Source organism: Pelobates fuscus, chromosome 4 (assembly GCF_036172605.1).
Source record: "Pelobates fuscus isolate aPelFus1 chromosome 4, aPelFus1.pri, whole genome shotgun sequence".
Classification (NCBI taxonomy): domain Eukaryota; kingdom Metazoa; phylum Chordata; class Amphibia; order Anura; family Pelobatidae; genus Pelobates; species Pelobates fuscus.
In genome coordinates, this window is record NC_086320.1 from 290,827,484 (window position 1) to 290,845,840 (window position 18,357).

The window sequence follows — 18,357 nt, forward strand, 5'->3', positions numbered from 1 at the left end:
CTATTTAACTTTCTAACTCGCGGACAAAGAAAAAGCATACATTGGATCGGGTTCTAACTAAGGTGCAGAGAATAAAAAAAGTGCAAGCCACTGTATTGGCAATGTATGTCCCTTCAGATTGAGTCAAAAAATATGCAAATCTCTGCCAGATGACAACTGCTATCATGCTCAGTGATATTATGGCTGAGGCCGGAGGAAGTAATTAGAACACTTTAATGCTATAAATACATATATGTATTTATTTATTACCTTTGGGTGTTCCTGGTGGTTTTAGATTTCTGCGTCGCCTAGGATGATCTCTGGATAAACTAATGTATCTCCATAAAGAAGCGTTGAGGATCTTACTGCGTTAATCACTGTGTCAATAGAATTCTTCTCATAGAAAAGCATTATAATGCTTTTCTATGAAGATATTTAACTGTGCTCTGCGGTGTTATGATACTAAATATAAATGCCTTAAAAGTGAAGATGTCCTGTGATGTAATGCTTCTAGTGGTATTGGTAATATAAACAGAAATGCTTACTTTTTGGTTAGCATCTAGGAGTTGATTAATGAAATATATTAAACATATATGCATTTTTGTATAGAGTTTCCCCATGAGACTTTAGAGTCACATGAATCTGTACTATTTTGCCCTTTAGACTACATTTCTACATTTTCTACTTTAAAGAGACACTGTAGGCACCCAGATCACTTCATGTCAATGAGGTGGTCTGGTGGCCATGGCTCTCTCATTTTAACCCTGCAATGTAAAAAAAATATATGCAGGCACAACAAGGTTTACATTGCAGCCACTAGAGGCACTTCCGCAGATATAGCCGAATGAAGTTCTGCAATATAAATACAAATTTAAACCTGCGTACTTTAGTGGCTAATGATAGCATGTTCGTACTGTGGAATGGTGGGTTCAGAGTTGCCATCTGATACAGAATACATCCTGCAGCCCAGACATCTGCCTTCTCGCCATACGGCTCACTTTTAACAACTTCTGGGCTGTGAAAGAAAAGTAGTTATATTTTTTATCAATTCATTTCTGATACCTAGTTTAAGCACTTAAAGTTTCACTTAGAGTTTCATTCGCTTGTCCTCTTTAATGAAAGAATGAGCTAAAAGAAGGGATTTCATTATTTTTTTAAGTTTAAAGGGCAATCCAGACATGGACCCCTTGCTCACGGTACCTAGAGGGATATTGGCTGTACATCACTGATGATACCATACAAGGTTGAAATGATTGTCTGGGGTTGCTGTATCTCTCAGGCAATGGAAACTTGCTGGCATTTCGGATATAGACTGCCCATATAGGTGAGACCAGTCTGATATGCTTCAGATATGTTCTCTCTGTAATGGCACAAGATGAGCTAAAACCAGCTTGAGATCTGAGCGGGGACCCACGGAAGTTGTCCGTTCTCACCTCTCTTGCTACTTGTTATAATCTTATGTTGTTTCCACTCACATTTGATGCACTAACCTAGAGCTCTGCTGTATTGCGCATGGACGGAACAAGCCCCGTCTAAGGATGTGTGATGATATGGTCGTCACAGGTGCCTCAAATAAAGTGCAGTATGCAGGACATGTGTGGAAGTAAATACAAAAAGAGATACTCCAATGGTGAAGTAAGTATTGGTAAATAGTCAGGTAAATAAATTAAGTAATACATTTACCAGAGCAGGACTTCCAGCATGGATGGTATAATCCCCACCTAAGGATATGATGGTACCAGGAAGCAATGGAGGGATGTATATATATATATATATATATATATATATATATATATATTACACTATCTATTAACCATACAAAAAAACAAACAATAATAACTGTATAAACAGTTTTGTTTATATAGGCAGTCTGTAAATGGAGATTGCTTCCTGGTGTGCTGATTGCTTATTTCCTGTAACCATTCTCGAATGCACACGTCATACCGGAAGTGACAACGCAATCTTCTGACATGGTAATATTGACTTCATGCGTTCCAGCTTGGAACACATACGGAACCAAAATGGCGCTGCAGCGTACCAATTTATATTGTACGTGATCCTTTCCATACTGGGGTTGGATGTGTGCCAAATTGATCTGTGCCATTTCTCTTCAGACAATATATTTAGTCAGTTTAGCACCGGAGTGGCCGTTAATTATCCGTAATTGGCGTGGCGTCAAAGGGGAAGTGACGCAACACACTTATATCTTACATGCAGTAAGTTCAGGAAATGTCTTTGCGGTCATATTTAAAGGTAATGGAATGGGAACAAGAGAACAAGTGTATAAGGAATGGGAAGAAGAAACTACTTAAAAAATTTGAAACTATCGTTTGGGAAGAAAATTTAATATTACCTGTGACGTACAGTCACTGTACACTGTGATCCAACATGATAAAGGATGCCAAGCAGTCAGGGTCTATACTAAAAAAGGATGGCTCCATGATACAGGAAATATATTTTTTGATTGAAGGCATAGACATGATTTTAAAAAATATATTATTTCTGGTTTAAGGATGTTTTTTATTTACAAAGAATTGGAACAGCTATGGGCACCCAGCTATGCCAACCTCTACATGGCAGAATGGGAAGAACAACGTGTTTAGGGTGGGCATGGCTGGGTGAAAAACCTGATGTCCTATTCAAGATACATAGACGATCTCTTTATTTGGAGCGGATCTGTTACAACAGCACAGGATTTTATTTCATTTCTAAATTCCAATGAAGAAGGTATCATTTTAACTGCAGATTTTAGTAATATGGAGTTCACCTATCTGGATCTTAATTTCTATATAAAAGACAACAAAATAAATACAAAAACACATTTTAAAAGTGTTGATGTCAATAATTATATAGACACTAAGAGTTGTCACAACAGAGTAGGGCTGGAAAGCATACGCAAGGGTCAATTGACAAGATTAAGAAGAAATTGTTCAGAAACTCCTATTTTATTTTATTTTTAAAAACCAAGCAAATGATTAAAAAAAAAAGATTCACACAAAAAGGATATGGTAATAAAGCAATAGAGTCCACTATAAATCAAGCACTACTGCTAAATCAAAAAGACCTTATATATAAAGAAAAAGCTCAAAAAAATTTCTCACTACCTATAGTGTTGGACTGTAATAATAAAAATAAACAACTCAAAAGGATTTTAAATAAACACTGGCATCTATTAAAAGAAGATGAGATACTAAAAAACAAATTACAGAAAGACTAAAAGTGGTGTTTAGAGGTACACCCAATCTAAAAATGTACCTCACAAGAAATTACACGAAAAAATTTTTTTAAGTGCAACTGTTGTTTAGCTTGCAGAAGAAACAATCCAACAGAGAAATTGAGAACCACATTTAAATCAAATATCACATATAATATTAAAGTTATAATCACCTGCAGTAGTAAAAATGTAATCTATCTACTGGAGTGCCCATGTGGCCTCCATATGTAGGACGTACTATCAGGCCACTAAGAACAAGATTTGCAGAGCACTGCAGAAATACAAAGGATTTAAAGACCACTCTGTATCATCTCACTGCTGTATGCACGATAACAACCCCAAATATCTCACCTTCACAGGTATTACTATTGTAAAGAATCATTTGAGAGGGGGAGATTTTATTTTAAAAAATTGGTAAAACGGAAATGGAATCGGTTCATTATATGGACACTTTACATCCAAATGGTTTAAATACAATACAGTACAATTTGATTTATTTAATTTAATATAACCTTTTTTATAGTTATATATTTTTTTACATTTGAGAGGTCATATCATTGACATATTTTTATATTTCCTCTTTTTTTTTCCTGGTTGTTATATAACACCCACTCCTATTTTGTTTCCCAGTTTTTCAACACCACTGCACCAAAATAATTCTATGTAAGGTGGCATGTGCTAGTACTACTTTACCTATGGATTTGCTTAATATATGTATTTTCATTATCCATTAACCGTCATTTTTAATTGTTAAAGGGACACTATAGTCACCCAGCCCACTTCAGCTCAATGAAGTGGTCTGGGTGCCAGATCCTTCAGGTTTTAACCCTTCACATGTAAGCATAGCAGTTTCAGAGAAACTGCTATGTTTACATAGCAGGGTTAATCCAACCTCTAGTGGCTGTCTTCCTGACAGTCGCTAGAGGCGCTTCTGCGACGCTGGATGCAAAATTTGAATCCAGCGTGCAGGATGCTAATAGGAAAGCATTGAGAAATGCTTTCCTATGGACTGTTAGAATGCGCGCGCGGCTCTTGCAGCGCATGCGCATTCTGAGCTCGTGTCGGTGGGGGAGGAGAAGTCACCAGCGCAGAGGGAGCCCGGCGCTGGATAAAGGTAAGTGGCTGAAGGGGTTTTTAACCCCTTCAGCACCACGGGAGGGGGACCCCGAGGGTGGGGGCACACTCAGGGCACTATAGTGTCAGGAAAACGGGCTTTAAATTATCATTTTAATGTGCAATCACATCTCAACTTCTAATTCTCAGATCTCACATAGTGATTTTGATGCATCCACTGTTCATCATTTCCTTCTTTTTGTATATATTTTTATTAATGATATAGATATGTTATGTACATCCTTTTACAATTCAGATATTGTATTTAGTAATATATCCAAATGTTTCTTCTTCCCATTCCTTACACACTTATTCTCTTTTTCCGATTCATTGCCCTTTGGTAATATGGCCGCAAAGACATTTCCTGAACGTACAGCATGTAAGTGATAAGTGCGTTGCGTCACTTCTCCTGTGACACCATTCCATACCATACCATACGCCCATTCCGGATCATTAATGGCCACTCTAAAACTAAACAGACAAAATATATTATCTGAAGAGAAATTGAACAGATCAATTTGGCACACATCCAATCCCAGTAGGTGAAGGATCGCTTACAATATAAATTGGAACGCTGCGGCGCCATTTTGGTTCCGTATGCTTTCCAAGCTGGAACGCATGAAGTCAATATTACCATGTCGGAAGATTGCTGAATCACTTCTGGTATGACGTGTGCGTTCCAGAATGGTTACAGGAAATCAGCAATCAACACACCAGGAAGCAATCTCCATTTACAGACTGCTTATATAAAGAAACTTCCCAAGGACCTAACCACACCTCTAAAGAAGCCTTGGAGAGGCGAAACACATTAAGTGGGACACCTTTTAGTTATTTTATACTGTTTTTATTGATTTTTTTTTTTTGTATGGTTAATAAATATACACACCTTTTTATTCATCCATCCACTGCTTCTTGGAACCATCATATCCTTAGGTGGGTATTATACCACCCATGCTGTTTATACCAGAGCTAGTTCTGCTCTGGTAAATGTAAGTACATTACTTAATTTATTCGCCTGACTATTTACTAGTACTTACTTCACCATTGGAGTATCTCTTTTTGTATTTACTTCCACACATGTCCTGATACTGCACTTTATTTGAGGCACTTGTGATGACCATATCATCACACATCCTTAGACGGGGATTGTTCTGTCCATGCACAATACAGCAGAGCTCTAAGTTAGCTCAATCAAATGTGAGTGGAAACAACATAAGATCATCCACCATTTATTCACTGTACGCACTGTACTGCACTATTATTGTTTTGTATTTTTCTTTTTATCTTTGAGGTCAATTGTGTACATAACCCTAAAGACCTGTGTATGTGTACATTTCTGTAAAAAAAAAATTGGCGCAGTTTCCCCTATTCTTTTTCATATTCCATCTACTTACAAGGTTTGGGAATCCTTGTGCCAGTTACTGCAGCATATACATATCTTGTGTTAAATACTACAGTGAGCGCCTATTACTTCTTCTCTACGTGCCTGCCTACAAGCACCTGTCCTGTAAGGATAGCCTGTTTTCAGCACTTGTTATGTGTCTTTTTTCGGTCTTAAGTAGGCTGTTGAGGAGAGATAAGTAATCTTTAGTAGTCCAATCAACATCCTATGTTTGTGCTGCAGAACAGCTCTAAAGGTGTAAAAATCGGTGCTGTCCCAGTTCTTCCAGGGTCTGTGTGATGCTTGACAGAAAGTAAAAAGGATCACTTCCTATCTGCCCACTAACAGCCTGACACACAGGACTTGCCTTGCTGGAGGCGTAGGAGCACTGTATAACAGCTCCTTTATTTCTGTTATCGCCTAACACCTTTGTTATGTTGTGCCTACAGGCACATGACGTGTAAATCGGCCCTGGTGTTAGACAGTTTATTAATTGCATTATGATGATTTACAGAAAATATCTTATGACTGAACTGCTTTAATGGATTAAAGGAATAAGAAGCATGGGTCAGGAACATAGCAAACTGAAGAATATATGTTCACTAAGAACAACTGTTATTTCACTTATTATATACTTATTTTGCTTTTGTTTTTCTGCTGAACTTCCTCACTTTTTACAAAATGAGGTAACCAATGGACAAAGAAGAAGCATCAGTATCATAAACTTTTTTTTGCCATACACAGCCTTTTAGGTAACCAGATTGTCAGCCCCGTCTATAGTGCCTCCTCAAACATTGAAAAGTTATACAGTAGTCAATTGAGAATATTAGACTGTTCCAATTCCAGATTTCATGTTATCTGCTCAGATGTGGCCGAGGCTCCTGTATTTTAAAAATGGATATTAAATTATTTAAACCATTTATATGAGAAATACACTCTAGGGTCTGTGGAGACCTGTTGCAAAGGTACCATTAAGATGATTTCCAGACTTGTTCCTCTGAAAAAGTAATCTGAGGCTTAATGTAAAAGTATTGTAAGCAACAGAAAACAAACATTTATCGGCACAAGTTTGACACACGTATTATTGAATGGAGTTGGCAATCTAGAGCGCAAAGGTTGAGTTAATAATTAAATTAAAAGCTATGAGGCTCAATACGGTTCAATAAGCTCTGCACAAAAATAACATCTCTCTTTCTTTATTCAAAGATGTGAACGTTTACCTGAAACAACTCAGAGAACAGGAATAAAACAACTAACTGCACATAAATTCCTAACTCATAGAATGAATTGTATAGACATCATACAGCAAAATGGAACTTAGAGATAGACATGTTATTTGTGGCAAGTATTAGTGCTGCATCACATGTAAATTATAGGTTATGTTCTACCACTCGTGTCATTATGTTGCAGCCTTGCAACTCACATACAAAACCATACAAGGTGCATATATATGGCTGAAGGGTCCTGTTGTATACTAATGGTAGGGATGAGGTTTTCTAATTATTTTTTTTATTTTTTTTACATATACTCCATTTAAAAAAATATGGTTAGGAAGTTGAAAGGAACACTATAGCATTAGGAATACAAAAATGTATTCCTAATGCTATGGTGCCACTGTCCCTAGATCTTTATAGGTGCCCCCCTCCCACACATTTGCAATAAAAATTTATAAAATAAATGGTGTACTTATCTTTTGCCTGTGCTATGGTTCCCCAGGAATGCTCACCTCTCCACCTACTGTAACATCACATTCAGGGGCATTACCACATCCGCAATGGTTCAACCCATGCTCATCATTGATTTCATTGAGATAAAAAGATCTGGGTGCCTATAGAGTCCCTTTATCCCTTAAGGACACATGGCATGTGTGACATGTCATGATTCCCTTTTATTCCAGAAGTTCCTTAAGGGGTTAAGTTTTTTTTTTTTTTTTTTGGGTAGTCACAGACACTACAGAAAAGGTTACTCTAAACAAAATCAGTGTTTTATGAAAACATAATATTTTTGGTTGGAGGAACCCTTTAGCTAGTACTTGCAAGGGCAGAGCCAGATACCAAATTCAAATTGGATTGATATCTTGGGGAAGTTCAACACATTGAACTTTTTGTCATGTTCCTCAAACCATTCTTGAACTATTTTTGTAGTGTGGCAGGGTGCAATGACCTGCTGAAAGAGGCCACTTCCATCAGAGAACACCATTGACATGATGGGGTGTATGTTGTCTTCAACAATCTGTAGGTTGGTGGTATGTGTTAAAGTAACATCCACATTGCCCAGAACATAACACTGCCCCCACAATCTGCCTTCTTTCCATAGTGCATCCTGTTGCCATGTCTTCCCCAGGTAAATGACGCACATGAACCCGATCTAAAAGAAAACGTGATTCATCAGACTATCCAACCTTCATCCATTGCTCCATAGTCCAATTCTGACGCTCATATCCCCACTGGAGGAGTTTTTGGTGGTGGACAGGAGTTGTCATAAGCACTCTGACTTGTCTGCGACTGAAGAGCCCCATACGCAGCAAACTGTGATACACTGCATTTTCTTCTTTTTTATCATGGCCAGCATTATGTTATTCAGCAATTTGAGCTACAGTAGCTCTTCTGTGTGATCGGACTAGACAGGCTAACCTTCAAACCCCACTTTATCAATGAGTCTGATTACCATTTCTCCTTCTTGCACCACTTTTGATAGGTACTAACCAGTGACAGAAGTACCGCGGTCGCAGGGGTTGCAACTGCGATCGGGCCAACCAGCTATGTAACGCAGCCCTGGCCGCCGCATTGAAGGGGTCCAACGGGTGGCCCATGCTTTTAGGGCCACCCAATGGCAATGTATTTCTAGGCAGCCCGTCAGCACTGCAGCACTTAAGCAGCACGACCGGGCCCCCTGTGATGATGTCAGACACTGGGAGAAAGTGACAGCCCCGGTCCAGCACATGAAATTTAATAACTGGCTGTTCACATGCTGCCTCATATATATATATTTGTGTACGGGGTAATTCAAGGACGTACAATTAAAGGTATGTGGTTCGATAAGGACCAAAGTCGGTTGAGGTGTGCCGAAACCGACGAGAGGTCAGGCCTGCAAAAGAGGGCCCACCTGGTATTTTGATGTAAATAATAAAGGGTGAGGTGGGAGGGGAACTTCAAAACGGCGACGATAGGTGAGCTGGGATTTGCTGGGATTTAACCCCTTAAGGACACATGACGTGTGTGACACGTCATGATTCCCTTTTATTCCAGAAGTTTGGTCCTTAAGGGGTTAAATAGGAAAATAAACCCCTCCCACAAATTCAGGCATTTTGCCTTCCACTTGTGTACGGGGTAATTCAAGGACGTACAATTAAAGGTATGTGGTTCGATAAGGACCAAAGTCGGTTGAGGTGTGCCGAAACCGACGAGAGGTCAGGCCTGCAAAAGAGGGCAAAAATATAAGACAAGATTAAGTTCACAATTAGTAATCATTTAGTCATATTATCGAAAGACCGTCTGTTTCCTGGGTTAGGAATGTTCCTATTGTATGCCAACTTCCCATATTTTACTTATGTGTGTCGTAACACGCCTATTAGAGGCTGCTGTTGTATAGACATGGGATGCGTGGCCCGAGTAGGAGGATTAAGGCCTGGTGGAGTATTTAAAGTAACAAATATCACAGTTATTAAAGATAATAAGGGATAGGTCGGGACCTGGCTAACCTGATCTAGTATAAATTTTGAACCGGGCACAATTTAAATTGCCTGACTGATGAGTTCAGGTATGAAGAGTAGATATGTAACAATTGTTGATTTCCTGAATTCTTGGTGCACGGGTAAAGGTCAAATGTTCCCGACAGTAAAATACTTCTTTTGGACTCAAGAAATCGTAGAGAGCCAAGTAAGCTGCTGACTTAAATTAGTAGTTTATAAACGGGAGGCTTAATGTTAATTTGAAAATTCCACCATAGATTGTACTGTTGATAGGACGTGACTTGGATGATTTGTTTGGAGTATTGATCTCTGACACCTGTCAGCGCTTTTACTGACTAAGAAAGAAAATGGGAGCTGTTGGGAATTTGACTACAAGTAATGTTACATTCCTGTAGGTATAGTTTCAATAGTATTGTAGGCTGGTTTCAAAGAGATGTGGCAAAAATTGTGCAAGCAACCATTATAACTGTAACACATTTATTATCTTAATCATATACCATACTTACCCATCGTAAGCCGTAGAGTATGTTAGAATTAGTATTCGTAGACAAATCTTACCTGCATACAAACTCTAATCTAAGGCATGATTAGATCTTATAGACCTGCAGAGCATCTCTGGACTGTACGGTCTTTAAGCTCGACCTACAACGTTTAAGCAAGGTCCGACTTCAGGACTATAGGAGCGGCTAGGGCGGGGGACTTGAGAAGATAGTACATTACCTAGAGATATTTCTAGTAGCATGCTGTGAGGAGGGAAGAAACATATATATGTTTTAACTATGCAAACTTCGATGCCTATTGAATATCCCGTATAGTAGAGCTTCTTGCGAACGAGTACTGATAGGTGAAGATAAGGACTATGCCATGATAGGCGAGGCCCTACCATTCGCCCTGTGTCTGGGAGAGGCCCTACCCTTGATTTGGCTTACGTGGACTTGTATCTACTACGCATGGCGAGTTGTTAAACTGTTGGTGGCGGTAAAAGAGAGACTATACTTGTGGTCGTGATATGTGAGGCCTATCCAAGACCTTGCGAGGTACTAACTCAGAGTTGGATCGCCGGTAGGAACCTCCGTGTTGAGGTGAGTAGATGACCTCATGCAAAATTATTTGACTAAGTTCAGAACTTCTAACCCTTGGCAGGCTTGTTTCTTGTGGATGAGCGTTAACCTAACCTGTGAGTAACTGGATAGAAGCACTGTGAAAAGGACTGTAAAAAGGCACGCGACGAACAAGCTGTTGTGATGTGAACCGAAAAATAGAATGAAATGCCGTGATACATAGTAGGGAGAAAGTGTGCACTTAAGATAGGAAGCTGAAAAGGAGCTTTGATTGTGGTTTAAGCTTAAAGATGATACGTGATTGTATAATAAATACCCTATAATCATACTTGATAAGCTTGGGAATGTAAATGTCTGTATTATACAATGCCTATGGTGTAACGGTAACAGATAGCATGACCGAAGTTAAACCTGATGGACCTCTTGAACTTAAATAACATAGTGAAATGTATGCAATATTAAATAACATGATGAATGAATTGAATGCGCCTGGAGAACCCTGCAAATGTCAAGCGAGCAGAGACAAGTCTATATTAGTTGTTAAGGATTTGAATGTTATTCGTTTGTTCGTAATGACTGTCGAATGATGTCTCGATATTCGATATGAACGAGTGGGAATTCTGTTTACCCTGTTTTTATTAGATAGCTAATGTTTAACCTGCTGTCACGGCTTACCTTGGTGGGAGTCCAGTTTGCAGAGATGTGCTTACCCTTGCAATTAAACACAGGCCGAGGTGGTCAGGGAAGAACTCACCTGGCCTGTGAGTCTGTGCACGGGGGCTGATTCAGGATCACCGGGTCGAAGTACAGACAAGGACAAGAGCAGGAGAATCGTCGTGGGTAAGCCGGAGGTCAGAGGATGCCAGAATACAGGATCAACAAGAACAAAGCCAAGGTCAGGAGCCGAAAACCAACAGGACAACAGGAACACGAAATAACAGGAACCAGAGTCAATGAACTGACCCTGCCTTCTGGGAGAGGCAGGGTTATATACCTGGCTAACGGCCATCAGCTTCAGGTGTGCGAGAGTATTGGAGCAGCCACAGATAACGGCCAGCCCCCAGTGCTGGATACAAGGCAAGATGTACTTCTGGCTATCTATAGAGCTGATATGGTGGCTCAGAGGCAAAATAGCAGGTTCAGGATAGCAAGGTACCTGGGTTCAAATCCCTCATCGGGTATTTCTGGGGCGACCTCGACTTGCAGTCTGGATGTCGCGGCGAGAACCGTGACAGTACCCCCCCGTCAAGAACGCCCTCCGGGCGTGAACAGGCTCTGCTTGGAAATCGTATTCATCTTCGGTCTCAATCTCACTCAGGTAGTCTTTATCATTCAGGTATCCAGAGCAGAGTCTTTTTACATCCTGGGATTTTATGGTACCAGACTTGGAGGAGGCTGTAAGTACCTTGATCCCAGGAGTCAGTCTCTCTGTACCTTTTTCCTTATGTGCATTGGTAGGTAATTCTCCTCTGGGCAGGTAGGAAGTGGTGCTTGCTTGAACAGCAGTTTCTTCAAGAAGAGGTACAGAAGTCTCCGGGACTGGAGGCAGAGATACTTCAGAGGCACTGGTATCTGATTTTAGAGAAACACAGGTAGTATTAACTACCGTGGTCTGAGTACTCATATGTGTCACGGAGCGTGGACCAGACTGACAGTGACTTTGGCGTGTCTCAGGCAGAGGTGCAGACTTGGCCGGATGGGTATGCACAACCCCAACTTGAACGGTTTCTGGCCGATGTGGGCGAATTGGGCAGTGTGAGATAAGGTGCCCTCTTTCACCACAATAAAAACAAAGACCATGATTTCTCCGCCGGTCTCTTTCTTCAGTAGTCACCTTGCGCTGGACCAATCCTATTTCCATAGGTTCATCAGAATCAAGAGGAAGGTAGGGTTGTTCTGGGACCTCCCTAGGAACAGGAGCATAAGGAGGCAGCACGGGATTGTGGTAATGGTATAGGTTCCCTTTGTTTCTTGGAATCTGGGATCCTCTGGGACGTGGTGCTGGTTTAGGTACAGCGGTCTTGCTAGAAATCTTGCACTGTGCCTCCATGGCAGTCATGAAAGCATCCCATCCAGCAAGGACAGGACTCTGAGACTGCAACCTTTCATGTGCCCATTGTTTGATTTCTCCCGACAGCAGGTTAATAGCTGCTCGGACCTTTATGAAGTCATTAGCATAAGTCCGAGACTTCAGGGAAAACACCAATTCACAATCTGTTTTGAAGCACAGGAAGGAAGCATGGTTACCATCAAATTTCTCCGGCATAACGGTAAATGGTTCAGGATAACCAGGTTCCAGGGCTGGGCGTACCGTGCCTTTAAGAAAACTGACTTCTCGCTGCAGCTCCAAGACAGTCTGGGCCAGACTGGATACTTGCTGGGTAAGCAATTGAGACATCTCTGCAGACTCCATTATGGTCAGTTCATTCTGTCACGGCTTACCTTGGTGGGAGTCCAGTTTGCAGAGATGTGCTTACCCTTGCAATTAAACACAGGCCGAGGTGGTCAGGGAAGAACTCACCTGGCCTGTGAGTCTGTGCACGGGGGCTGATTCAGGATCACCGGGTCGAAGTACAGACAAGGACAAGAGCAGGAGAATCGTCGTGGGTAAGCCGGAGGTCAGAGGATGCCAGAATACAGGATCAACAAGAACAAAGCCAAGGTCAGGAGCCGAAAACCAACAGGACAACAGGAACACGAAATAACAGGAACCAGAGTCAATGAACTGACCCTGCCTTCTGGGAGAGGCAGGGTTATATACCTGGCTAACGGCCATCAGCTTCAGGTGTGCGAGAGTATTGGAGCAGCCACAGATAACGGCCAGCCCCCAGTGCTGGATACAAGGCAAGATGTACTTCTGGCTATCTCTAGAGCTGATATGGTGGCTCAGAGGCAAAATAGCAGGTTCAGGATAGCAAGGTACCTGGGTTCAAATCCCTCATCGGGTATTTCTGGGGCGACCTCGACTTGCAGTCTGGATGTCGCGGCGAGAACCGTGACACCTGCATAGCTGGTAAAATTGACGTGGAAGTTATAATTAAGCGATAGTATGAGTCAACGTAAGTAATTTAGAACTCAATATACTGTAAAGCCCCTAATGGGTTGCAAAGTAACAATAGTATATCTGTAATGCATAAACTGTAAGCAGTCATTATATGTACTCAAGTGTCTTGAGGACCTGACGATGGTCCAATGCAAGTCCTAAACCTGTACGATGTGTAACATAAAGGCAGCATGAGGCCCAATATACATGTTTAACTGAGAATATATGTAAGAAAAAATGCCTGAAACAAATTGTTGGAGGAAACCGCAGATCTTGGTTTCTACTAGATTGATATGCACCTAGTGTATGTGGTATAATGGGATCACAAGTGAGTGACACATTAGGGAAATATATATAATTTGGGTATCCTTGTACTGCTATATCTAATTATCTAGTAGACCCTTAGCCATAAGTGATTGACGTATTGAAAGCATGGATTAGCCTTGTATGACAGTTCTGGCATACTGTTTGTAATACTGTAAGGGTAAATGAGCTCCCAAATGAAACTAAGCTATAACGAGGCGGGGAATAAACTGCTAGGAGACCTAATCTGATTACCGGATCTGAAACCTAGTGGTTATGTGTGACAGAGTACTGTAGGATGCCGTCCCCCAACTGTGTGTGTGTGTGTGTTTGAGTGCTGGCTGACTAGCTAGTGCCAAAATGCGGCGAAACGATTACTCTTGATTGGTGACAGGTGAGGCCCTGCTATTTGCCAAGCGGCTTGAGAGGCTCTATCTATGCGTTGGCGCGAGGGGATAACGTGGCCACTGAGCGTTGTGGCGGGGTGTCGGCCTCTCGGTGACCGTTAAACATAAGATAGAATGGGAGTGACAGGTGAGGCCCTTTCTATGCCACAATGCTAGGCGACTAACTATGATTTCGCCCGAGGGGCGTAGTACCTCCGAGTATGAGGATGGGTGTTGGCCTCGCGGGACCACTAGCCAGGGGGAATAATAACTAGTGGACACCTAGGAACCTGACAGCCAGCCACTGCTAACTAAGAGGGAAGGTTAGTTAGTGAGAGAGAGGACATACCATGGAACGAAACGTGGGTGGTAATGAGTTAGGATCGTAAGGCTGACCGAACTGGAGTGCCCTGTGAGCACGTCGGGGTCCAGAATGGTCGGTATGTATGAACTAGAATGCATGTATGTACGGCCCTCGGGGCGCCAGATTTTTTTTTTGATTTTTTTTTATAGAAGCGGATCTTGTACATAGTACTGTTGCAACGTGTACTCGCCTTCGCCGAGGCTTGTTCATCAGAACTGCAGATAACGTGAGTGTGAGCTTAATGCACTTTGTTTAGAAACATATGTGCTTGTCTGTGCAGAGGTGTACAGGTCAAGGTAATCAGGCTATGATCGGTCTTAAAGTCTGAATCTTTATATGGGTTTAGTAATGAAATGTGCAGGCGTAATTGTCAAGTATGTATAGCTGTGTTTATTCAAAGCGTCTGCTGATGACTGTAAGATGTGCATAACAGTCTGCGTTATACTGAGGTGTAATATATCGTGCTGTCGCCAGGCTAGCACAGAAGCACTAATAGTCTTCCTATACAACATGTTTACTTTGCATTAGATTAGACAAAATGTATACATCCTCCCACTGACTGTGTTTAGCAAGGTAAAATATTTATTGACGGTAAACGCTAGGTAATGCAGTGGGTAGGCATTATGGATAACAGAAAAGTGTATGCCTCTAAGTTAAGGCACAGTAATATATATTGTAGCAATCAGACAACTAAGTAAGCAGCATTAAACCACCGTAACAGCGTATATATATTGATTTTAAGAAAGTAAATATTCTTTTACTGGATATACAATGAATACCCAGGTTGCTCAGTCTGTTTTACCTGCAGGAGGTTGCCCACAGTGTCAGTTAAAAGTGCCCGGAAGTGTAGCCGCTGCCACGCGGAAGTTGTTGGTTGCTATGCGGAAGTAGCATGCGCTAGTTACGGACTGGCTTCCATAGCTCAGCACGTTGGAACGCATATGCGTTCCACTTTGCCCAACATGCTTCAGGGTTCAGATTTGAGAGGCATGATGCGGCTAGCGATTAGCAAACATGACACCGCAAACGAGAGAGGGAGAGACAGGGAGAAACAGTAGGATTGACATTTATGAATTAATTGTTTAGGAACCTGGGTAAATGTTCATGGTTTACAGATTAACCTTATGTAGATTAAATAAATACAATACACCCAGCACATTGTGTATGTGGTGCTCGATACATATCCATACTGTGTAAACAAACATGTCATGACGAGCTCGCACTGACCCGTAGTACTGATTTACAACTGACTGTGGAAACAGAGCTGGCAGATCAGCCAGAAAACGCAATTCATCTGTATGACCACCTCAGCTGTTTGTAAGCTAGCAGACCTTGTGGTGTTTGTTCTGTGTGAACGTGGCTTGCAACGAAATGCCGTTCGTATGGTTGAATGAATGTAAGATTCTAGGTAGCCGGATGACTAAATGTACGAAAATTTGAACAAATGGTATGGCAGGTGTATTGTTTTGTTTGTATGAAATATGTAGGATTTGAATTGAGAAGGTTTCGAACGGCGAGAATAGCCCGATCGCGGCCATTCTCGCCGGTTACCTGGTGTTCGCATGTTTGGCGGTTCGTGTTCGTTGGTTTGAGTTGCGAGCGTCTGAGCGAAACGGAGGCTGGCGGGAAAGCCGCAAGGAATGACGGGACCGGAAGCATGCTGTAGAGGACCAGAAGTAGTGCTGACGAGAGGGAGGCGAGCAGGCCAGAACTTCAAAACGGCGACGATAGGTGAGCTGGGATTTGCTGGGATTTAAATAGGAAAATAAACCCCTCCCACAAATTCAGGCATTTTGCCTTCCACATATCACTCCTTGACATGGACCATTGTAATGATATATTCAATGTTATTCACTTCAGCTGTCAGTAGTTTTAATGTTTTGGCTGATCGGTGTATAAATGACTTCTTGGGGGGAGCATTAAGAATCGTTATTTACAGTATTCAGTACATGAGAATTTGTATTTACAGTCCACAATTCAGTACATATTCATACTTTTATGTACCTTAAGTATATATATATATTTGTGACACTTTATTGATACTTTTCCTCAATCCGCATCAAATCTAAACTTCTGACATTAATCTTACACACATTTCCATTTAACATATTTTTTAGTTGTCACTGGATAGCCTATTTCATGGCCGACTCTAACAAAAAAGTAGTGCTGAGTGGTGTGTAGCCCACAGCATGCTACCAGGTTGTAAATTAGAATGTTAAATCTTTTACATGAAGAACTTGGAATGGAAATGAGTACCAATAAATTTCTTTATAAATCTGTAAGTTTGAAGAAGCATCTGGCAGCACTTTATGAGCTGAAAATCATATATTAAATATATCACATGGCAATGGCAACCCCTGTAGTTTATTTAATAAATAATATTCCACTCTCAAAATGTTGGCAGATGCTTTTTCCAGCATGCCAAAATTTATTTCAAAAAACTATTTAAGGCATACATTTAGAAGTCTGCATAGGTCAACCATCTGTTCCAAGAGAAAACCTGCAGAATTACTCAGTAACTGTTGGCGTTGTTGAATATTTACTGAGTTCTGAAGCATACATTACATTAAATTGCTTTCTATCAAGTACCACAACATATTTTGTTTCATTGATGAAAAACCTCTAAAGTATCAACAATATAAAAAAGATATGATTTGTGTAGTGTTATAGCACCCATTGCGTGTGTGCTGACAGTCAAGAAGATTGGTGCAACTACATAATACACAATACCCATTTGTGATGGAACCTACAGTTTAATGGATGTGTCAAATATTGCACTCTTCGGTGACTCCCTTAAACGTGAGCACACAACCAGTATTTGCTGCATTTGTAATGGGATCATCTCTATTTGCCTGTCACTGAAAAAAAGTACACCGAAACTAGAAACCATAAACTCGTAAGTTTAGATGTACAATACAGTAGCATTGTTTCACTTTTCACGGGCTGCTCTTTTCTTTAGAAAGAGTCTGCCTTTGGATCAGACTCTCCCCTAGTCTTCAATCACTTAAGCAGTCCATCAAAACCGATCTAAACAGAAATGTGTATGGCCTCCTAGAGTAACGTATATGTCACAAATCTGTCTCTTGCTCTCTCCTAAAGAACCACACTCCACTCTCGTCTCCAGTTCACCTTGTTTGTTTGCTGTCCCCCTTGATGCTCTTCCTGTTGTGTCTTTCTTTATACTGTATAATTTTGTAATTGTCTCATTAAGTTGACGCTATATAAATACTACTACTATGACTATTAATAATAATAATAATCAATTATATTTATCATGGCACTCTTGGAAATCCTTACTTGACCATAGACAAAAAACATCTAGATTCCTAAAACAATGCTGGCCATAATGATGCAAACCAAGATAACACTTAACAGACAAACTGTGTATAAACAATTAAGAATATACCGGTACATGCAAAATATAGTCCAGTTTAATGAAGATCAGACACAATATTTTCATACACAAAATGAGAAGATCAGAAGGCCTGCTTCAGATGTATTATAAAAAGAAATCTATACATTACGGAAGAGTTATCAAAGTGTTGACACTTTAACATGTAATTTCCTCTGAGTTTTTGGCAAAGTTTATTAAATCTGTCAGGTTTTTTATCATTTGCTACGTTTGCACCCTTACCACCATTTTTTTTTTGTCAGAGCAACACATCAATCTGTATGACTTTTTTTTTTTCCCAACAGAAAAGTGTTCTGTTTCACTTCTCTTTTTTCTTCCACTCTAGATTTTCCATATTTAGGAAATGGAAATCAGTGCAAATACTTTAATTTACTCTGAAGACATTTGTCACCGCTTGGAACACATTTAGA

General features: G+C 40.7%; 2 protein-coding genes across 2 annotated transcripts in view; both read right to left on the minus strand.

The window, feature by feature from the left end:
• Nucleotides 1–18,357, minus strand: part of SLC4A7 (solute carrier family 4 member 7) — a 551,990-nt gene that overhangs the window by 249,839 nt on the left and 283,794 nt on the right. The gene's annotated exons all lie outside the window — the stretch shown is intronic.
• NEK10 (NIMA related kinase 10) overlaps nucleotides 1–18,357 on the minus strand; it is a 194,354-nt gene that overhangs the window by 59,472 nt on the left and 116,525 nt on the right. Inside the window, exon 24 of the mRNA XM_063452208.1 lies at nucleotides 865–994. Within this exon, the coding sequence (XP_063308278.1) occupies nucleotides 865–994 (130 nt within the window). The remainder of the gene's footprint in view (nucleotides 1–864; nucleotides 995–18,357) is intronic.